General features: G+C 44.1%; 1 protein-coding gene across 3 annotated transcripts in view; it reads right to left on the minus strand.

The window, feature by feature from the left end:
- LOC144761648 (geranylgeranyl pyrophosphate synthase-like) overlaps positions 1-24,520 on the minus strand; it is a 366,008-nt gene that overhangs the window by 29,497 nt on the left and 311,991 nt on the right. For all 3 annotated transcript variants that reach the window (XM_078646937.1, XM_078646936.1, XM_078646938.1), the window contains exon 3: positions 12,839-12,909. In XM_078646937.1, the coding sequence (XP_078503063.1) occupies positions 12,839-12,909 (71 nt within the window). The remainder of the gene's footprint in view (positions 1-12,838; positions 12,910-24,520) is intronic.

A 24,520-nucleotide genomic window follows, 5' to 3' on the forward strand; every position in this document is an offset into this window, starting at 1 on the left:
ACACTTTCCCTACTGTTCCACTCACTGGAGTGGGAAAAGTAATTTTTACACTCACGATATCCAACACTTTCCCTACTTTTCCACTCACTGGAGTAGGAATAGTAATTTTTAGCCACCCCCTATCCAACAGTTTCCCTACTGTTCCACTCACTGGAGTGGGAATAGTAATTTATCCACTCCCGCTATCCAATCATTCATTCATTCATACCATTTGTATAGCGCACTACTCACTCGGGAGGGTCTCAAGGCGCTTGGGGAAGGGGTATGCTACTGCTCGAACAGCCAGGTCTTGAGTTGTCTCCTGAAGTCGAGATGGTCCTGGGTCAGCCGAAGGTGGATGGGGAGGGAGTTCCATGTCTTGGCAGCCAGGTAAGAGAAGGATCTTCCTCCGGCGGTGGCTCTTCGGATGCGTGGTACGGCTGCGAGGGCGAGGCTGGTGGACCGTAGCTGGCGGGTGGGCGTGTAGAAGGTCATGCGGTCGTTGAGGTACTTGGGGCCCAGGTCGTGGAGAGACTTGTGTGCGTGGGTGAGGAGCCGGAACGTGATCCTCTTGTCGACAGGGAGCCAGTGCAAGTTCCTCAGGTGGCTGGAGATGTGGCTGCGTGGGGGGACATCCAGGATGAGTCGGGCGGAGGCGTTTTGGATGCGCTGGAGTCTTTTCTGTAGCTTGGCTGTGGTCCCGGCGTAGAGGGCGTTTCCGTAGTCCAGACGGCTGGTGACGGGTGCCTGGGTGACTGTCTTCCTGGTCTCGGTCGGGATCCAGCGGAAGATCTTGCGAAGCATACGCAGGGTGTTGAAGCACGATGATGAGACGGCGTTGACTTGTCTGGTCATCGAGAGGGAGGAGTCCAGGATGAAGCCCAGGTTGCGTGCGTGGTCATTTGGCTTGGGTGCGGTGCCCAGGGCTGGGGGCCACCAGGAGTTGTCCCAGGCGGAGGGTGAAGATCCCAGGATGAGGACTTCCGTCTTGTCCGAGTTCAGTTTGAGGCGGCTGTCCTTCATCCACTCGGCGACGTCTTTCATCCCTTCGTGTAGGCAGGTTCTGGCGGTGTCGGGGTCTCTGGTGAGGGAGAGGATCAGCTGGGTGTCGTCAGCGTAGGAGATGATGTTGAGGTTGTGCTGGCGTGCGATGGCTGCAAGAGGTCTCATGTAGACGTTGAACAGGGTGGGGCTGAGTGAAGATCCTTGCGGGACGCCGCAGATGACTTCGGTGGCCTCGGAGCGAAACGGGGGGAGGCGGACTCTTTGTGTTCTTCCGGCGAGGAACGAGATGATCCACTCCAGTGCCTTCTCTTGGATGCCGATATTGCTGAGGCGCTGGACTAGGGTGCGGTGGCAGACAGTGTCGAAAGCAGCGGAGAGGTCCAGGAGGATGAGGGCCACTGTTTCCCCCTTGTCGAGCAGGGTCCGGATGTCGTCAGTGGCTGCGATGAGGGCGGTCTCGGTGCTGTGGTTGGCTCTGAAGCTGGACTGCGAGGGGTCGAGGGATCCGATCGTCTCGAGGAAGGCGGCCAGCTGTCTGTTGACGATCTTCTCGATGACTTTAGCAGGAAAAGGGAGGAGCGAGATGGGGCGGAAGTTTTTGAGGTCGGTGGGGTCCGCTGTTGGTTTCTTCAGGAGGGCTCTGAGCTCTGCATGCTTCCAGCTCTCCGGGAAGGTGGCGGTGTTGAAGGAGGTGTTGATGATGTTCCGGAGATGGGGTGCGATGGTGGAGTCGGCCTTGTTGAAGACGTGGTGTGGGCAGGGGTCGGTCGGTGATCCGGAGTGGATGGTGTTCATCGTGCGGGCTGTGTCTTCGGTGGTCACCTTGGTCCAGGTGCGGAGGGTGGCGCTGGGGTGCGTTGGTTCTGTGGTTGGGTGCGTGGATGGTGCGCCGAAGCTGTTGTGGATGTCAGCGATCTTGCGGTGGAAGAACGAGGCTAGGGAGTCGCAGAGGTCTTGTGACGGAGTGATGTCGTTGTTGCCGGTGCTGGGGTTGGAGAACTCCTTGACGATGCTGAAGAGTTCCTTGCTGTCGTGGGTGTTGTTGTCCAGTCGTTCCTTCAGGGATTTCTTCTTGGTGGTGCGGATAAGCTGGTGGTGCTTGCGGGTAGCGTGTTTGAGGGCGGTCATGTTGTCGGTGGTCCGGTCGAGGAGCCAGGCTTTCTCAAGTGCGCGGCAGGTCTTCTTGTAGTCCTTGAGTTCGTCGGTGAACCAGGATGCCTTCTTGCTTCTGGGTCTGCTGGGAGGGTTCTTCAGTGGTGCGAGGTCGTCAGCGCAGGCGGTCAGCCACTGTGTGAAGTCCCGGGCTGCTTCGTTGGGGTCCGTTGTGCTGGCGGGTGGGTTCTGGCTGAGAGAGGTGGTGAGCTGCTCGCAGGTGATCTTACTCCAGCTTCTGTGGGGAATCTGAAGCGGGTGGTGGTGGGTCGTGGTTCTTCTGAAGCTGAAGTGGACGCAGCTGTGGTCGGTCCAGTGGAGTCCGGTGGAGTGGCTGAAGGTGATGTGCTTGCTGGATGAGAAGACTGGATCAAGCGTGTGGCCGGCGTAGTGGGTGGGAGTGTTGACCAGTTGCTTGAGTCCGAGGTTGGCGAGGTTGTCCAGCAGTTTCCCTACTGTTACACTCACTGGAGTAGGAAAAGTCATTTGTTACCCTTCCGCTATCCAACACTTTCCCTACTGTTCCACTCACTGGAATAGGAATAGGAATTTTTACCCACCCGCTATCCAACACTTTCCCTACTGTTCCACTCACTGGAGTGGGAATAGTAATTTTTACACTCCCGCTATCCAACACTTTCCCTACTGTTCCACTCGCTGGAGTAGGAACAGTAATTTTAACCCACCCGCTATCCAACTCTTTCCTTACTGTTCCACTCACTGGAGTCGGAATAGTAATTTAAGCCCACCCGCTATCCAACACTTTCCCTACTGTTCCACTCACTGGAGTGGGAATAGTAATTTGTACCCACCCGCTATCCAGCAAATTCCCTACTTTTGCACTTGTTGGAGTGTCAATAATAATTGTATTCCCTTAGCTAAGCAACTTTTTAATTGTGTTATATTTAATGTAATGTAAATTATTATGTAACATAAAAAATATTACTTTAATTATTTAAATTATTATATATTATTTCTGTATATATTTATATAATAGGTTTATTTATAGATATGTAAATATATTTTTAATAATGCTTTAAATATTTTATAATTAAGATTAGTAATTATTTTATATTATTAAGTAAATATATATGTTAAAACAAAATAATATTTTTTTACTTTACATTTATTATTTTTATATTTTACGCTTTTTATATCATTTTAACTATGTTTTTTATTTAATTGTGTTTATTATTTAATTACTTGTATATTATTTTTAATACATTAAAAAAATTCGATATTTTAGTTAACTGTATTTTAAACATCGATATTTTGTACTCGATATTTTAGTACTTACCTGTTTGTAGATAGGGACTCGATATTCTGTCCCTCGATATTTTGACATCGATAGTCTGGACAGTCGATATTCTGTCCCTCGATATTTAGTCACTGATCCAATAAAACCACAAGCGTTTCTTCACTCCCCCTAACATCAATAGACAAAATGCTTCAGAAGGCCGTCGGGGTGGTGGACACTGAAATTGAGCTTACGGAAAGGCGGTTGTCACTTACCCTGATATATTCATCCAAGCGACAGACCCGACCACGCTGACAAACACAACTCAATCACAGTTAGCTGATCCCATTATGTCACCCTCGCAGGATGTTCCACTAAAGAAAGCACCGCGCAAGGGTAGAACATCCACAAACATCACCAAGAATAGTAAACGCAAACTAACAACTGAGGTCGAACCCACAAAAAAGAAATTCTGTGAGGGCACTACAGTCGATCACGAGGGGGGCGATGAGCTAGAACAAATTCAGGGTTGTCCTCAATCTGCCAGTGTAGATATGACCCACCCACCGTGGGCATTGAATTTGATGGCAGATCTGCATAGTAAACTGAGAGCCACTATTAAAGAAGAACTGGCCCCTCTAAATAGTCGGTTAGATAAATTGGAGAAAGTACTAGCAGAAGGGGATGCAGGGTTATTAGTACGGCAAAACCATTCCATCAGCAAAACAAGAGGAGGGATTGATAAAGGCTGCCAAGTGGATATCTCAAGCACTACACATTCACTTGGGGTGGGGGTGCGCACTAATGAGGGTCCCTCTGCTAGCTACGAGACAGAGGAATTGAGTAACAACAAGGAGATGAGAAATAGAAGTGCTAGCCACGAGCCCAGTGCTAAAACCATATCCCTGATGACAGGAGTCGTGACAAAGCTAACCCCTAGTGGTGGATGCCACTAGTAATAAGAGCAGGCAACCAGCTCAAGATTACATTTCAGAGAGGAATGTGATTGCTAATACCCACTTGTCCAACATAAACCTTCCCCCGGCCTGTGCCCCATATGTAGTTATACTGACAGGAACTCCTCCAATTGCACCCAATGTAAAGGAAACCCAACTTGAACTCCGAAACAAATGCTTATTTTAACTTGTATGATATAAACACTTTGAGTATGCCAGGACAGGGGAGATCATAATGGTCCGAAGAATAGGTTAGCTGGGTAATCGTCGGAAAACAAAACCAGGGGAGTGTGTTGTTATCAATCTAAAAAATCCTAACACTGCTAGAAACGTATTGAACTCTACCACCAATTGCCACAATGCACCAACAGGAATTAGCCTCCGTCCCTTAGACTTCTTCTACCCTCAACATCAAACAACCACAAGAGGTAGTGCAATTCCTTCAATCCAAACCATGGGTCCAGGGCCCTTAATGGAGGGAAGCTGGAGTACCCATAATAGGCGTCTCCAATTTAACATCTCGGTGAATAATAGATCTGAAAGTCTGGAGTAGGTAGACTGACTGGGGGAGGGGCCTCCTAACAGAGATAACCCTGAAATGCTGTGGCAGGACCAAAAGGCCGAAGAAGGGTGCAGTGGGAGTTGACCAACCGGGGGTAGTAGCTCAGATAACGCCCAGTGGATTAGCCCGCTAAGAGCTAGGGTACAACCCAGTAGGGTCCCTGATGTGTTACCCCCTATTCCAGTAATGGGCTTAAACAGAAAAGGAGAACCCAGTGGGGCACCACCCCCTTTTCTGAATCCCAGTGGGGCACCTGACAGACATCCTGGGGCCCAACCAGGTGATCTCTCCCCCGCGCCACTGCTAATGAGATACCGAGTGGGACAAGAGAACAGGGCGGAGGATTGCGGCTCTTATCCTGGAATTTGGCAGGACTCAAAAACAAACTGCCCTGCCCAGAATGGGGGAATTTTGTGGACAACCAGGATATTTGTATATTTAAAGAGACCTGGGCGAGGGAAGATTTCAGAGGGTGGGTTTTGCGTCATTTAACATCATAGCCACTACAGGGGGAGCGGGAGACCCTCCGGTGGACTAACTATTTGGGTAGGAACACACCTCGGCTGTAGATCCGAACAGATGACATCTCCCACTAACAATATCCAATGTGTCCTGCTGTCATTGCCCACAAAGACAAAAATAGCCCTAATCAATGTTTACTCTAGACCCGTGAACAAAAGACAAGAATCTGTTGTTATAGACCATCTGAGGTGTTTTATACTAACCTTGGATCCAACGATCTTGCTGATCGTAGGAGGCGACTTCAATTGTCAATTCGAGCCACTCAATGACCCAAATCATTCTGAGCCCACGGAAGAAGATCTCTACTGGTCGATACCTGACACGCAGATTACTCCGATCAAAGCATGGTCATCACTGGCAATGCAACTCACTTAATTTGGCCCTCTCCCTGAGGGCATGCAATGGGAGGACTAAATCGGACCACCAGGGTCAATACACATTTAATAGAGAAGGGCAGGCCTCCTTACTTGAGTACGCCCTGGTCGAAACTCGATCCTGGGAAAAGGTCTCTGATTTCTATGTCCAGCAGAGGCAGGATAGCGACCACAATGCCCTGATAGTGATCCTGAAAATAGGAAACCTTGACATGTCCAACTCTCCACCGCTTACTACAATTGAGTCCAATGCACTAACAATATCTAATAATAAAAGGAAAGTCAGAAGGAGTCACATCCAACACTCTCCCCTAAAGCTGACATTACCTATGATAATCGAAATGTGGGAGGTAGGACAGGTGGAGGTCTATACATGGGATCGAGATAAGACATGCAAAATACACAAGGAGCTAACTGCAAAATTGATTGACGGATTCTATCCAGTGTCGCAAATGAGGGAAAACAAATGACACAAATGCTCCTGGTTTAATGTTAATTGTCGTAAAGCCAAACAGGACCTACTGGGTGAGCCACAGGCCACAAATCAAACTTGCCAGGGCCAGGCATAAAGGAACCATCCAGCAGGAGAAGAAAAACTGGGAACTAGATAGGTGGGAAGCTCTCCGGACAGCCCTGAATGATAAAGATCTGAAATCGTTATGGGCAATAGTGAACTCAGGAGACAGGGAAGGGCGACTGGCCTTAGAGCCTTACATTGCCTCCAAAGTTTGGGAGACACATTTTGGGTCATTGTTTGATGGCGAGGATGGCGGATGTGTTACCACTGGCACTCTGAGTTCAGCTTTGGAGTTCCAACAGGAGGGGGGGTGGAAGATTACCATGACTGAAGTGGGAAACGCTATCAACAATCTACATTGCAACAAGCTCTAAGTCTAGATAAACTTCCGGGGGACCTCTTGCGCGAGGAACCCAAAATCTGGGTTCCATACTTGTATGCCCTATTCAATGTCACCTTGAAGGGCAAGGATCCCCTGCTACCTGGCGCGGGGCAGAGATAGTTCCCATATTTAAAAAAAGCTGCTCTCTTCTACTCTAAAACTACAGACCCATCAACTTAATTGACATCCCCCAAAACCTGATGGGATGGGTCCTTCTGGACCGCTTACAGGGTTGGATAGAAAAGGAGGAGATCCTAAGTCCCTACCAGGCCGGCTTCAGAACAAATATGTCAACTGTAGACCAGCTATTCAGACTACAGCTACTTTTCTGGAAATATGTGACTATAGAGGGTGGCATCTTCTATCTTATATTTGTTGATCTGAAGTCGGCCTTCGACCTTGTACCCAGGGAGAAACTCCGGAAAGTGCTCAGGGACCTTGAGATTCCACCTTACTCCTCAATGTGTTAGTGAGGCTCAATTCAGGAAACTACGCACAAGTACGATGTGGAAAACATGGGGAACTTTCCTCATGTTTTCCCGTTAAAAAGGGGGTATGCCAGGGATGCATTCTAGCCCCTACTCTATTCTGTCTTTACATCAATGGGCTCATAGACCACCTTAATAACATCCAAGATAATGATGCCCCATAGCTAGTCTCGGGGAAGGTACCCACGTTGATGTTCACGGATGATACCCTGTTACTGTCCAAATCGCCAACTGGTATACAACGCACTCTTGATGGCTTTGCGAAGTTTTGTAATAGAGGGGATTGGAGATCAATTTAACGAAGACCAAATATATGGGCTTCAACCCCCCCCCCCCTCCCCCCTCCCACGGCCACCTGCCCAAACCCCTCCCGAAATGGTACACTCTTGGAAAAGTTGAGGATATTTGAGTATCTGGGTATTACACTATCAGAGCACTTTGAGTGGGGGTCCCAGATAGCCAAAGCAAGACTCAGGTTAACTCAGACCATGGGCTGGATCATGAAACTGCACAGAACCTCTGCATTTAAGCCAGCTGCCCCTGTTGTGGAAATATACAAAGCCCAATCAAGGGGGGCCACTAGATATGCGGCAGAACTGTGGGAGCATTGCTCTACCTCTACTCTCATGAAGGTGGAGAACAATTTCATGAGGCAGTTACTATGCCTTCCTCGTAGCACCCCCTAGTTCCCCTCTGTATGGACTTGGGCATGAGGACTATCGTCGAAGAGATTGCCCTTAGGCCTATTACATTGTGGCGCCCGGTATGGGTGACCACGGAGTTGTCCATCTATAAAGCCGAGCTTAAGGAGATTTTGTCTATCTCAACCACCAAGAAAATTCCGTGGCTCTGCCACATAGGGATCTCTCTGTAAGGCTAGGCTGGATGGACCTCTGAAAAACCCCCAAGACATCATGTCCAATGACATCTAGGTTGGATCTATTGCAAAACTATAGGCAATCCAACATACTGTCCCTACAGGAAAGTACTTCTGGTGGTCGGATGACAATAGAGTTTCTACAAGTAAAAGATGTATATAGAAAATAACACTTCCTGAATGTGATCTATCCCCCAATGGCCAGGAAACTGAACATGCAGTTCAGACTAGGGAACCTTCCATTAATGGCCCACACTAGCAAATGGGCCGTAGAGAACATGGGTGATTGTCCTGCATGCAATCACTGGGTAGAGTCTGAAATTCATGTATTATTTTTCTGCCCTAAATATCTAATGCCTCGCAAACGCTGGTTAATCCAAATATGTACAAACCTAGGGTTTGTGCATTGCCTAGAGGCCTATAGAGTTCTAAAATATGATACCCATCCTCCAATCATATTCGCTATATCACGTTTTTTAAACATTATGTAACACATACAGCGGGGTGTTTTAAAGTAACACCTTGGGAAGATCAACGTGATGAAACTGCAAAGGTTCATAACAGTACAAATACGACTAGGGTACATTGTCTCAGTTGTTATATATTATATTATTTATTTATGTATTTATTTTATTTTGCTCTTAACTGTGTAAAAACTTTAGCTTGTGTTTTTACCCAATGGTCGCTTTTAATGGATCCTAAGAATGTTGGAGGATGCCATTTCTTTTTTTACATTTATACTACCAAAGTGTGTGGAGAATAATTGCACAAAAAGTCATTTGTTAGACATGTAAAATATACAAGAGGAGGAGGACTGGCTACTCGGGGTAAAAATCAACACATGTCGGAAAAACCGCCCACTTCTTATTCTAAACGTGTACATTAATCCTAGTACACGTACAAAAAAAGCCCACTTGGCACGTCTAACGGAAATCATGAACGAGTTAGTTGTGAATTATCCTAACTCAGATTGTATTGTCACAGGGGATTTTAACACCAACCTATTCCAAGGGGACCCAGCAGAACTAGATGGGCCTTTCTTATTTCCTATTACTGAGTTCAGGACTCAAACCGTTCCACCCAACCAAGTCCAATGTGGGCTGGGCGAACTCTGTGCGATGAGATTCTACAGCGCAGGATTTCTTGTTATTAATGGTAGGTCGGCAGATGACACTCCACCAAACTGGACCTGGACAAATGGTAGAAAACAATCTCATTTGGACTATTCCATCTGCAACGCCACTCTGCTTAAATGTTTAGCCAATTTTCACATTAGTCCACGAACTGAAAGTGACCATAGGCCCCAGGTCATATGCCTTAATATAAAGCCAGCTACTCATAAACCTGCTCCCCCAACCTGCCGGGGTATACACATGGAAAATCTAAAGCGCCTCAAGTGGAGCGAAGCCATCAGCCCGGACTTCCTCCACGTAAGCATGGGCATTATAAGTGAAGGAATCAAGCAAGAGGCTTCTCCTACCGCAACATGGTCGACACTCTGCTCGCACTTGACCAACCTCTTTCCGGCAAAATTACATCCTAAAAGGGCAACCCATGCCCGTCAGTTTTCAATTTCACCTCTAACCAAGTCACTCAAGAAGCACAGAAATAATGCCCTACGTGCATTGGCAAAATCCCCGGAGAATAGTGACGGTTTAATGCTCTATCAAATGGCCCAAAAATCGTTCAAATCGGCTATAAGAAAAGATAAACGATTACACGACAACCAATTCTGGTGTACGTTGGTATGGGAGAGTAAGAGCAGAAACTCCAGAAAATTCTGGGCCCTAATCAATCTGTCTAATGGCAGTACATCCATGTTGGGATCTGCAAACATCCAGGAATCAGATTGGGTCTTATTTCTAACGGACCACTTTAAGTCTCCTGTACATCCTGGGCTCATTGGTAGTAACATCCCAAACGATATTGATACGGGCCCTTGTACTAAGCGGAGTAAACTAACCAAGTCCACTCACCCCGCTTACGAGGACCCAGAAGCGAAACAAGAAGGGCTTGCCAAAGCAATAACAAAAGCAAGAGCCGATGGTGTGCCAGGCCCAAATGGACTGCCACAGAGCCTGTTCAAATCGGACATTCCCTTCTGGTCAAGTACCCTAACAAACCTCTTCAACTACGCTCTGCGAACATCCACAATTCCTCATTCATGGCGGGGCGCCATTATCCACCCAATTTATAAATCAGGAGCACGTGCCTCACCCAACAACTATAGACTCATCGCCCTTTTGGATAATGAGGCAAAGCATTATGCAGGCCTACTCTTGGAACACTTGAGACTATGGGTAAAAGACCAGAACCTAATGCCGATGACCCAAACAGGGTTCACTGCCAACTCAGGGACTAGGACGAATCTGCTAGTACTATCAACCATTGTCGACAAAGCTTTTTTAACATCCAGGTCAGTGTTTAGCTGCATTGTCGACTTCAAAGCAGCATTTGATTATGTCCCCAGGGCTGCCTTATGGGTAAAATTGAGGAAGTGGCAGATTCCAGAGCCTTTGTTAGAGGCCATTATCCAATTACACTCCCGTACCTGGGTTTGGGTGAAGTTGGGGTCCGGCACACATCTCTCGCGGAAAATAATGACTACTAGGGGCGTGAAGCAGGGATGTGTTCTGGCCCCCCTTCTCTTCAACCTGTTTATAGCTGACCTACCGACAACCTTGGACAAGACAAATAGCCACCCCCCAAAGGTGGGAGGCCAATCGCTAAGCAACCTACTGTATGCGGACGACTTGGTTCTCCTCAGCCTCACGAGGGTTGGGCTACAAAGGCTCCTGGATAAACTGCTCAGTTATACGAAAACGAACCAGCTAGAGGTAAATTTAAAGAAGACGCAAGTTGTCCCCTTTGGCAAAAAACGTTACACCGGCGGAGGGTGGTCATTTAACAACGTACCCCTTGTCATCGGCCAATCGTACAAATATCTAGGTGTCCATCTGGACTCCAGACGCAATCTCTTAAAGCAGCGTCGAGAGATCTTAGTCAAAGCCACGTCCTTAGCAGTGTCACTAGGCAAGCTCTCTAAAAAACTCTCAGGTCCAACTCTAATGCCCTTGTTAGAAGTAATGAGAGCTAAAATCGGCCCCACCTTATCATACGGCATGGAAACATTCAGGGGTAAACTGAACACCGCCTTGAACAGCCACACGACCAAAATTTATAAAAAGGTCCTCCAGTTGCCAAGGTCCGCTTCTGCCGCTTAGATAAGACTAGAGTTGGGTCTACTAAATTACGATGCCTCAGACACTGGGGTATACCTGAACCTCTGCCATAAACTGAGACAGGCGGATCCAGGCACACTGGAATCCTTAGTCTGGTTAGAAATCTCCCGAAATAACTCAGGTGGAACAATCGGTCGCCTCTTCAAAGACGCAATTCAGCAATTTTCAGCGAGTGAACTATGGGCGCTTAACCCCGGTCAGACAGCTTTTAAAACGGGTATTAAAAAATGTGTGAAAATGAAATCTCTTAGTATGGATAAAGCACATTTTTCAAAACGTAGCCACGCTTGGGCCCTGTTAAACTCATACAGCCGGTTAGTCCCTGCCTCTTACTTGGCCTGCACATACTCGTTACATCTTAAACGCAGTTTCACCGCTATTAGAATGGGTAATTGGCGATTCCTGCAAGACTTACCTGCATGGCGACGCACGTCAGAGGTTGTAACTTGCAGAGGATGTGGCAAAGTAGCTGAAACTCTGATGCACGTGGTCTGCCTCTGCCCAGCCTTTAACTCCGAGCGCAGGTCCAAACTTAAAGCCGATTGGAACAACCTGGTCGTCCGATCCTGCAGGCAAGCGATCATAGTGGCCTTGAACCCCGAAAATACCTCTTTAAACATAAAACTCACAAAATTCATTCAGCTGGCCTACCGCAACCTTAACCAAATCGGGTCCAGATAACGCTCCCCCCCCCCCCTATTTTTTAATCCTGATATTCTTAACAATAGCTTTTAACCTTGAGGGGGGATAAAATGTAATCCTATTATTGAAATAGGACTGATGGCGGTTCTGCATGCACGGCATCATGGGCAACGGGTATTTTATAAAAGGGTTGACGGGAAAAGCATTTTCGCCTTGTGTATTTATATTTCTTTTAAACAGTTCTGAATTAAGGAGGCCCAAGATTGGATTACCTCTTATTTTATACTGTCGTATATTAACTGCTACATGCTTTCTTCTTGTTTTTAACAGTCGCTGTACATTGTGAACTATGTAACTTCTTTTAAAGATATATGTTTATATCTAAATAAAGATTTTTTTGAACAATTGTAAGTGTATATATGTTTTATGTCTTTTAATGTTTGATTATCTTTTTGTAGTAATGTACTTTTATGGCCCTAGTGGCCGAAATAAAGTTATTGACTGACTGACTGACTGATATATTGTACTGGAGTCTAGTTTAATACAGATGCCACACTGATTAAGCTCATAACATGCTATGTTTTTAAGATTGCCAACCGTGTTAGCTACTGAAAAGAAGAAATGCCCAGAGATTGAAGATGGAAGTGTTTTACTTTTCCAATCAGATTTGGTTTGTTCCTCATCTAAAATGTGACAACCCTTGTGTGTGCTGCGTACATTATATAGGTATATTGTTTAGCAAGTGTGATTAAAAATATGTCATCAGTCATGAAATCTTGTTTTCAAATTGGACACACTGTATTTATTATTGTTTAAATTATTAAGCACACGTATACAAATTGCCCAGAAAGAAACACTTGGCATGATAAGCAGAGAACAAAAACTATTACAAGAAAAAAATACCTGTGTTTTGTCTTCTGGAACATTCAGCCAATGGTTGAAGGCTCGAAAAAGCTTTGTCAGTACTTTTCTCCCTGAGAAACATCAGATTTGCATTATTTAAATATGAATTTATGAAGCTGTTCTACTACATTTAGTGTTGAAAAAATGAAATTGTTCTAAACATGCAGACTCTATATTTCAGAGGTGGAACCTGGGTTGCACATAAAATGTATTTCAATTTTTTACATACATTTTTTAAGTTTGTTTTACAATCAATACAAATGTTTGGTTCAGAAGTGGTGAACAAAATTAGTGATAAAAGCTACAATGAAAAAATTCAGACTAAAAGTCAAACAATATACCAGTCCATCCATAGGTGGCCAACAATGGTGAGAAGTGTCACAGTGAGTAATCACATGCAGGTCTCTAATAACTGAAGCAGCAAATTGGTAGGGGGCATCTGGGTTATGGGGGCGAAAAACTCTAATGTGAATGGGGACTATGCATCTCGGTAGGTAACAGGGATGGGGCAATTCCACCCATTGCTCATTTGAATTTGAGTCACATGTAGATAGCAGCAAAGCAGCTGGGGAGTCCCGGCACCACTCACGTCAAGCCATGAGGGCTGTTCATATTGGGGCAGGGCGTAAAGGACCCCTAACACTGGAGGTCAAACAGTGGTATGAATCAGTGCCTGGGAAGTCTCTTCAGGGTGAGGGGTGATATGGAAGTAAGTATTCGTGAAACAGGAGAATATATGACTGGGACGAATTCAACAGGTGCAAGCACCGGGAATATGCGCCCCAGAACTCTTTTGGGGTCAAGGTGGTAGCCCTAGCAATTACTAGCACATGTATTGCTCTTCATCTGCGCTATATAGAACTTCCAGGCAGCCCGCTGGGTATCAAGGTTCCTGGGTCATGCTTTCTGCTCCAATTACACTCGATTGTAGGTTTACTCTCATTTATCTGATAAACAACTGTCTAAATTGTCTAAAATGCTAGTGTGAGATCTGTCTACTGTATAGCAAAAGAGTACATCGTTCTAGAGAAATATCGAATGCCTTGAGTCTCTGAGAGTACCATGGGGAAGAGGAAAGCAGCTGGGGCACCGTTGACCAACGGGAAAGGGGCAAAAACACCAAGACATTCTGTTGAGAACTGCACTCTAAGTGAAATAGACAACTTACTTGTAGAAGTGGAAGGGATGCTCAGGCACGATATAAAACAGCCCACCAAACTCGATAAAGCAAATAAAATCACCCACTGCTCCCCAGGCAAACAAACTAAAAGAAAGGGGAAAGAACTTATCACAGGCAGGAAACTGTGTGACCAAAAGAAGAGCTAGATCACTGTAATCCCTAATGAAGCTCCTCTAGAACCCTCACAAAGTCCTGGCCAAATTGTTGACCACCCGAGATCTGGGAGTACGGCCTCCTGTGACCTGTTGAATAAACCAGGTGATACTTTTTTGCCCAACCAGGAGAAAATGGTAACACATTTACTGTCCCGAAGTCAAACGGGGACATAGATGCCCTGGGTACTGGAGAGCTACAAGCCTTAATAGCCTTTCTCAAAAAATGAGTTTTCCCAAATTAAGGAGTCAATTTGCCGGTTAAATTCCACACTAACATCTTGGTAGGGTCTATTATTGTTTTGAATTCTTCCACGAAACTACAAATACCCTCTACCCTTGTTTGCATCAGTTCAACTCAATGGGGCTCACAACCATGATATCTAGGAGTGGTGACTGTAATGATCGACCTATCCCCCTTTCAACAGCTAATACTGTAGGTGGTTGTTTAGTTCCACCCCCTTTGCAATTTTCACATACAGGTCGATACGAAAAGCCATCTCTAAGGCCCAACTTTCAGTCTGAACCTCTTCAGTCACAAGGAAAGCATTTTTACAAAACTTGTATGTCGGTTCCCAGATCACCCAGGACCAATTTCCCTCCTGGACTAAATGTACAGGAAGATAGCTACCATTATGACAAGTTTTGAAGTCTTCCAGGCAAGGTACATTGTACTGTCAGGAGCCATAGGGATAGTATGATACATCTACAAAATCCTCACTGTGTAGAGAGACCCAAGCAATGTATGATAAATGTGCCCTAGCTGTCAAACGGCCAAAGGGAGAACATAGACTAATTCATAAATAAAGTAACCTATTGGAATTATATCAAAAGACACTGCTGGACTATAATCCAAGAGGGCATTAGCTCAGCTTTGTGAGCAGAGGGTGCCAATCAAAATATATATAGTTGATTTTAAATGGACAGGCCCTGGTCTATGGTCAAATTAACCTGAAAGCACAATCAATTTCAACTTCTTTGTCTAACATCCAGTTTAAAATGAAGATACTGGCTGTGGAAAGTGGAGTTCCATCACGGGGACATCTGAGTAAGCCATTATAATAGCAAAGGAATCCACTATCCCCCCCGGTGCTTGTTCTAAGCCAAAATGGGGAAGCATGACTTACCCATAATATGAACTTTGGCTATGAAAACATCGATCCACCAACTACTACTCCAATCCCTGTTTTTATTACAGACCCCACAACAGAACTGTCAAGTTAATCGTGGAACAATGCAAGGCTGAGGAATAAATTAGATGATCCAAAATGGATTGAGTTTATCAATTCTTTTGATATTATTTTGCTGCAGGAGACTTGGTCCTTGTCCCCATTGATGATAAACAGGTACACTAACTATAGTATTGAAGCACTTCCCTTGAGGGCGGAAAGGCCGAAGAACGTCATTTTACTTTGGGTGTGGTTTGCTCGGAACCTGTCTGTAAATCAAATTTCTTTGGACTGTCCTGGTATAACGGGGTTGATTGTAAAGGTTCCTAATGGTTTTTGTTTCAAACTGCCTAATGTTTACAATTGACCAGAGAATTTACACAAGGAATCACCTACCATGTCAAAACTTGAGCATGCTGTTTCCATTGGACCCCCAAATGTTCCATTTATTATATCCGGTGATTTTAATGTCTCATTCGCACCGATTGCTCATATTGACTCCAATATGGAAATGGAGGACAGAGTCAGAGATGTCCAGAGATTAGATTCAGAGCCTTTAAAAAGATTGCCTGCCATGGCCCGACAGTTTAGTGTGATGTCACCTAAACATGGCTTTAGGGCCTGTAATGGTAGATCTAAATCTGATCCCCATAGAGATCACACTTTCACAAAGGGTAGATCCAAGAGCAGGATTGATTATATTTTTGGGGATTTCAAGATCTGGCATACCATGCTTGAGTACAGAGTTTTTAAAAGAGGGGATAGTGATCACTATTCATTTCACATGCCAATAAACGCGATACTCCCCCACTGTGATTTCATAGTAGACGATCATTTTAATACCAGAGCAGTGCTACCTAGCAATAGAGAAACATACTAATCAGGAACTGACGGTTTTCATTGAGAACAATCACATTTTGGATCATACTCAATATGGCTTCAGAGCCAGACCCAGCACTGAACAGGCCTTGATTACTGCAACGGAGGAAGTCAGATGGGCGGTTGATAACGGAGGATTGGCAGCCCTAGTACTATTAGACCTTTCAGCCGCCTTCGATACAGTGGACCACGGTATTCTGATTCATCTGCTTCAGGAAGCTGGAGTAGAAAACTTAGCGCTAGCGCTGCTCAGATCCTTTCTGCTCTACAGAGAACAATTTGTCGAAATATGCGGCTACAAATCTAAAGGTTTTCAGCTTCCTTGTGGGGTGCCACAGGGCTCATCATTGAGCCCGACCCTTTTTAATTTATATGTTGCTCCTCTGGCATGTTTGATCAAATCTCACAGGTTTGAATTGGTGTCATACGCGGATGACACCCAGATTGTTGTATCAATCTCAAACGACAATCCTAAAATAGCACAGAACTTTAAGGAGTGCATGAAATGTGTCAGCGTATGGATGGCCTAGAACTGCCATAAGTTAAACTCGGATAAAACAGAGGTAATTCTCTTTGGGAAAGTTACCTCCTTCTGGTCCTCAGAATGGTGGCCAGCAGAGCTGGGGACCCTTCCAATACCAGTTAGTAAGGCAAAAAAACTCGGAGTCACTATAGACACCACCCTTTCCTTCCGTCACAAGGTAAAAAACTCACTGCTTCCATCTATTACATCTTGAAAATCCTGAAGAAAATACTGCCCTTTATACCAACAGGATTTCAAAAAACAGTGGTGGCAGCCTTAGTGTTGTCTAAACTTGATTTTTGTAATGGAACACTAGTTGGAGCAAATAAATCAGTAATAACAAAACTACAGGTTCTTCAGGATTCCACTGCTAGAGTGCTCTTCGGGCTGTCCAAATATCCATCTGCCAAACAGGCCCTCAATACACTGCACTGGCTACCGATCGAGAAGCAAATTTGGTTAAAGCATTATGTGTCGCTTTCAAGGCTCTACAGAACTCAGGTCCCGCTCACATAATTAAACACTTCCAATGGTATACGCCAGTCCGCGCACTCCGTTCGGCCTCCCTGAAGCTTGTGAGGGTACCATCCCCCCACCTCCAAAGATGGGGTGGCAAAAGCTTCTTCTATGTCACCTTTAGATGGTGGAACAAACTACCTCTTCATTTGAGAAACTCCACCGATCTCTTGTCCTTTAGGAAAGGACTGAAAACGTGGCTTTACACCCTGTAAACTGGGCTTGCATTGGTTCATACACGCAGTACTCTGTGGACTTCCTTTATAAGCACCTAGACACCTCCGGGTAGTAGAGCGCGATATAAATAAATAAATAAATAAATATATAGGAGAGCTGTCAGATGGGGTAAAACCTTGAAGAACAGTGGGCCCGATTCACAGAACTAATTTAAGACAAAATCCTAAACGTACTACCATTTTGGTATTCACAGAAGGCACTTACTCATTTCGGTATTCACAGCAGTTAGGAGTCCTAACTTTAGGACTCCTAAATGCCTTCTGTGAATACCGAAACTCTTAAAATTAGGATTTTTCTCAGTTTCGTAGTAGTAAAGTTAGGACTCCTAAATGCCTTCTGTGAATACCGAAAGACTTAAAATTAGGATTTTTCTCAGTTTATTTGTAGTAAAGTTAGGACTCCTAACTTTAGGACTCCTAAATGCCTTCTATGAATACCTAAAGTCAGGATTTTTCTCAGTTTAGGAGTACTAAAGGTAGGAGTCCTAACTTTACTACTCCTAAACTGAGAAAAATCCTAATTTTAAGACTTTCAGTATTCACAGAATGCATTTAGGAGTCCTAAAGTTAGGAGTCCTAACTTTACTACTCCTAAACTGAGAAAAATCCTAATTTTAAGACTTTTGGTATTCACAGAAGGCATTTAGGAGTCCTAAAGTTAGGACTCCTAACTTCTGTGAATACTGAAATAAGGAAGTGCCTTCTGTGAATACCAAAATGAGTTAGTGCCTTCTGTGAATACCAAAATGGTAGTAAGTTTAGGATTTTGTCTAAAGTTAGTTCTGTGAATCGGGACCTCTGAGAGTATGATAGCAATATATCATTATTTTAACACCGGAGCTGGACTCTTTTCAGACAATCATGATATAGGAGGTTCATTTATGGAAGCACATCTTCAATTGATTAGCACTCTCAGTTTGTTATGCTCTACTAAATCCACATATGTTAACATAGTCTATACTAAACCCTCATCGTGGTTTAACTTCGATTGTAAGCAAGCTACAATTGCATCTTAGCAGCTTTGAAGCAGGTGGACACGTTTCTTAAAGTAGATGCTTTTGGCATTAGTAGCTAATGGAAACTTAAGAACTATTAACCATTTGGATCACCATATTCCTGCCCACATTTTAAAGCAACATTTCTGAACCTTGTATAATAACGATCCAATTCCACAGCAAACTGGGAGCGCAATAGCATCTTGTACCAAGTTGGATGGTAATGATCTGCCACTCAGATTTTCCATAGAAGAGACAAGACGAGCTGTAAAACAACTTAAGTCCGGCAAGGCACTGGGCCCTGACAAAATTCCAGGTGACCTTTATACTTCAGAGCAGGAAGTAAGGGTCCCACACATAAATAAGCTTTCAAATCTGATTCTGGAAGGTGCAATCATTCCGAGGCATGGTGTGGTGCGGAAGTTATTCCAATATATATGAAGGTGGATAGGGGTACCCCCAGGAATTATTATCCTCTAAGTCTAATTGATAATTTACAAACAACATTTTGTCTCCTGTTTTAGAAAAGCTCAAGGATTAGATAAATGCTGATAGTATACTCTACCCATTGCAAGCTGAGTGTAGACAGAATACTAGTACTGTTGACAATGCAGTGGAAGTATATACAGCTATTCAAAGACCACCTTTATGTATCATTTGAGTACCTTAAAACAGCTTTTGATTTGGTACCTAGGGTTAAGCTATGACAAGTGCTGGAGCAGATGGGGATGGACTCATCTCTATTAGATATAATAACTAGACTGCATGAATCAAACTATTCACACGTGATATGGGGCCCAAAAGGGGAATTAACAAAACATATTGCAATCAAGCATGGTGTCTGTCAGGACTGTGTTTTAGCCCCGGCTTTGTTTTCATTATATATTAACGATGTACTCAAGTATTTAATTAATCCCATGATTCCCCTAGATTATGTGACAAGTCTATACTAGGCCTCTTATTTGCCGATGATAACCTATTGATCTTGCACACTCCTATGGGCTCACAATGGGCCATATTATCAAGAACGGCGATAAGGGGCTTGATAATATGCCCTTGAGAATTCCCATAGAAGCCCAGGTTCCGGTGTGAAGGACATCAAACCTGGGATTCTATGGGAATTCTCAAGGGCATATTATCAAGCCCCTTATCGCTGCTTTAGCTGCACTTTCCTGCCGCTAATGCGGCAATAATGCTATCGCCTTTTTTGATAATATGGCCCAATATCTTTTGAATAAATTCAAGCTTTTTTCCAAAGAGAGGGGTCTAGAGGTTAACATTACGAAAACAAAAGATCTGTGCTTCAACCCCCACCGATCCCTTAGAGATGGTTTTAGTATGGAAGTGACTCCCCTTCTAATTAAGGACACATTCGATTATTTGGGAATTTCAATTGATGAAACTAGGTAGTGAGTAACTCACATGGGCAAAGTAAGTGGTTCTCTTTTGTGTGGAGCACACGCTGTGCTGAAAAGATATACAAATACAACCCCAAGATATGTTTCACCAGCCATCGAAATATATCATGCCAATATCCTAAGTGCGGCCCCGAATGGGGCCGAGATCTCGGGGTATGTAGGGAAAAAAGAGGTGACCATCAAAGAAATTGTTTTAATGGATCTCCGTTTCATTTACCATCGAGTACCCCTATTATCCCTTTAGTTCCAGAAACCGGCCGCTAGCGAATCAGTGATATAGCTGACCTTTGACCTCTGCTACTTTGGGTGCATTTGTGAGGTACCCGAGAGTTGGAACCATACTGCAAAGGTATTAACAAAGGTCCTGGGTATCCCTAATTCTCAATCCATAAAGTGGCTTTTGCACATAAAAAAGACTCTTTCACCGATAGGCATGAGCCAACTCTGGACTACATCTTCTGCTATCACCACTAATGTGAATTCAGCTGTTAAAGCAGCGTGCTGGTCAAATGAGACAGAGCAGTCCTATTGCAATGGCAGTCTGGGTTCGCTTGCATCAGCTTTCTTCAGTTTAAACTTAGCCCAGTATTAGTACCCTACCAGGATAAAATAAGACCTGGCCAGGTGAGGATCTTATATGTTCAAATTTCATATTTCAAAGAAACTTTATTCGGTTTAGGTTGATAAACCATAAAAGTTACACAAACAAGAATAAAATACATTAAGAATAATCCACAACTACATCTGGTCAATAGTTACTTCGGTGCCATCCTTTAAGGAAAACTATTACATTACATAATACAGCAGAAAGTGACTGCATTTTTAGAAGGATATCCATAGCAGCATACATTTGATAAAAAATTAAGTAAAGTTAAAAACATTTTTAAAGTATTCATTCCAAATCCATAAACTTCCTACACTTAACAATTGATTTTAAGAATTCCATAATAAAATGTAAGCAATCCTCACTCAATAATTGAAGGTACATCATGGCTGGGCGGACCTGTCTAAAATTAAGTTTTTTTAAAAGTGGGACCAGGTAGCGTTTACAAGGGAGTTCATACAGTCGACATAAAAATATAAAATGCAGCATGTCCTGCGGAGACCTTATATGTTAAATTTAGATTGGGCATATTCCAGGCTGGGTATTACACCAAAAACTGGAATAACCATCCAATAGAGGCTTCCCTGTGTGGCATGTGCGGAGCCTCCTGCAATGACATTAAACATACAGTGTTATGTCCACAGTATAAATATTCCAACAGGAAATGGATCAAACCTCTTTGTAACAACCTGGGGCTAAGAAGTTATTTAATGGCCACCAGGACATTATGAACAAATACAGATAGACTCACTTTATTTGCAGTGAGTAGATATATCCATGCTGTCTGGATTATGAGAAAATGACTTGGCATACCATTATAATCCTTTACCACTTTGTACTATCTTGGCAACCTGTTTGATTCAAGGAATCATGTTTCCTGAGAGAACGGGCAATGGCCACATACAATTGCTAAATGATTTCAATAGTAAGCTTACTCGGACCACGATTGTAATTGTTTATATTGTTATTCTTTTTTGAGGAATTGTAACTCTCCTAAATAGGTTTTTAGTGATGCAAGGACAACAATGTGGATGCACAAGCACTTTATGTAACTAGAGTTATATTTTATGATAGTTTGCTCAACAACTGCACCTTTCTTTTTAACTTTTTATTTATATGTTCCGCAATGTTTTATGAATGATGATGTTTATAACTTGCATGCTTTATGGGTTCATTAAAATAAACTATTTTGATGATGATGATGACTGGTACAAGGAGCTCCCAGGAAGGTTATTTATATAGGTGTCGTCAGTTCATATGGAATGAGCCCCAGACCTATCTGTAGCTTTTTGTGTAGCTTGTATATAGCTTATTCAAAGCACGCCATGTTGTAAATGCCATCCTACAATGACTAGAAGGTGGGCATTTGGGTTATCGCCAGTATAGCAGGTTCATATTTTGGCCAACCGTAGGTCAGTGAAGAGCCATCTAGTGACAAGTTGGGTATTTGGAGGGGAGGTTGGAAGTATTGTGTAGAAGCACCAGTTGAAAGGTCAATTGTCTAATCACCTGCAGGTCCTTCTGCAGATTGGCCCATAGCTGTGCCCAGAAGACCCTCTGGCAGTCATATTGCCTTACATGTGAGCAATTGGTTTATTTGGACCCCATATAAACTGTCAGATAGAGCGCTGGATGTCTTGAGGCAGGATGGTGATATGAAGAGAAGTAGCATGCCAAAGATGTAGTTGGATTTGAGGAGAATATTTATCTTGAGGACCTGAACTTTCCCCGAAGGGACAGGTTATGAGTGGATCATCTACGAAAGTCACGTTCCATGCTACCTATGATCAGTTGCACACGGTCTAAGACCATGTCTCACAAGTCCTTATTATTGTATACCCCTAGGTATTTCAGTTTTGTGTGCAGCCACTTAAAGAGTAAGTTATCCAGAGAGGTTCTCATAGTGGTGGGAATTAGGGGTAGGGCTTTGCATTTGGACCAGTTTAATTTAGGGAGAAGGAGTCATGTTGTAATATCAAAGCAGTTGCTAAACCCGAGGACTGCCCTACTGTCAAGCTGTCATCCACATCGTTTCTTCCATTGTTATGGTAATGCCCTTGATATTGTCATTGGAGCACATGGAAATCCCAAGTGACTCCAACACCAATAAGAACAAAAGCGAGGACAGAGGGCACCCCTGGTGAGTGCCACAGTGTTTGGCAAAGTAGGGGATTCCTCCACATGCAACGGATGCGGTAGGGTCAGGCTACATGCCTTTAGCATGGGTGAGAAAGTCATGGCCTCTGCCATTGTCTCAATGGTGCTGAATAGATAACCCCAGTTGACACAGTTGAGGGCTTTTTTGGTGACCAGGGAGTGGAGGACTTTTTCATCTATATCATCAAACACCTATCAGATAATGTGGGAGAGAGTGCGCATATGGTTGGTGGAGGAGTGGCCCGGGGCAAAGTCCACCTGTGAAGGATGTCTGAGAGGCTTAATGACTTTATTCAAGTGCATCACTAGAACCTGGGCCCATATCTTCACATCCATGTTTATCAGGGAGGTCAGCCGGTGACTAGATTTTCTAATGGGTCTTTCCCTGGGTTCAGGATCACAGAGATTCTAGTCTTCAGGAATTCTGGAGAGAGGTGTCAATGGCCTCTTTATAGACCGAGATGAGTATAGGAATATTGTGGAGTTTAGTGGTTTATTAAAACTAGCTGGGAAGCTGTACTCTCCAGAGCCTTTCTCATTGGGCATAGGATTGATCACTCAGGCAATCTTCTCCACTCTGATCGCTCTCTGTAAGTGTCCCTCCACATATTTATGAGGCACGTTTCACCTCTGGATCCTTGTATTGAGAGGTATTGAGGTATTAAGTGCCTTAAGGGGGTTGTGCAGTCACAGGTCTAGATGTAAGTCTATGAGGTCTAGGTCTGAGACCCCACAAGGGATAATAGTCACATCCGCAAAACGTTATGTCATAAACGGGGTAAAGAGGAAGTAGTCAATGTGAGTCCAAACATTTTGAGGGAATGAAGCGAAGGTGTAGTCTCTGTCCTGGGGGTGTAACAGTCTTCAGCGGACATGGAGAGCATAATCCTGCATCAAGTCTTGCAGGGCCCTCCTATTGCAGTTGTGATGTGTGTCAACTACTTGGCCTCAAAAGGAACAATTTACTTACATATGGTAACATTTTTCTGGTGGACACTCTAACCACATATTCTGCACCCTTTGAATCTCACCAGGCACCAAGCTAGATATTATAACTCTGCCATTGCTGCAAAGCCCCAGGAGTGACTTATTGGACATTCCTAGGCCCCTCTTCTAGAGCGTTGATGTGACAACACAGTACTGCATATTTTGGGCCCCCCACCTGTGAGCTTATTTATATACATTTGCTACACCCCCTGGTAATTAGCGACATAAAAGGAAGGAAATGACAGTCTAAAGTCTAGCCTAGAACCTTCAGGAAAAAAAAACTTGGATTTAGTCCGACGATGGGTAGTGAGGAATGTGCAGTTACATAAAGTATCCACCAGAAAGAGAATAACTGTATGTAATTTGTTCTTCAGATGGTGATGTTTAACTAAAAAGTTTTAACATTTTAAATCAATACCAAAGCAGTGCTCTCACACGCTGGTGGGTCTGAACAGTGAATTTACACTAGGTAGTCCTACAGTGCTGAAAGGGCTAAATGACCTTCCCTGTAGACATAAAAGACAACACGGTTATGCCTGGTGAAGATGTGGTGGACAACCAAAACAGGAATGCATCTGGCCAAGGCCATAGGAACAGCTATTACCCTGGACGAATTAGTGCAGGACCCTCAGGAGGCTCCTTTTACCATAGCAAAGCAAAGGACAATCCACCTTGATGAGGTCCGTTTATGGAAAGCCTTCCCTTTTGAGCAGTATCAAAGCAAAACAAATGTTGACTGCCACGCAGTTCACCTTTTTATTATCAATATAATAGCCAAGTTCACTTAGGATCTGTTGGACTTGGCCCTTTGTTGCTAAAGTTCCTTAAACATTTTGTCTTCCTCCTAGACCTTTTTCTGACATTAT

The sequence above is a fragment of the Lissotriton helveticus genome, chromosome 6 (assembly GCF_964261635.1).
Source record: "Lissotriton helveticus chromosome 6, aLisHel1.1, whole genome shotgun sequence".
Lineage (NCBI taxonomy): Eukaryota > Metazoa > Chordata > Amphibia > Caudata > Salamandridae > Lissotriton > Lissotriton helveticus.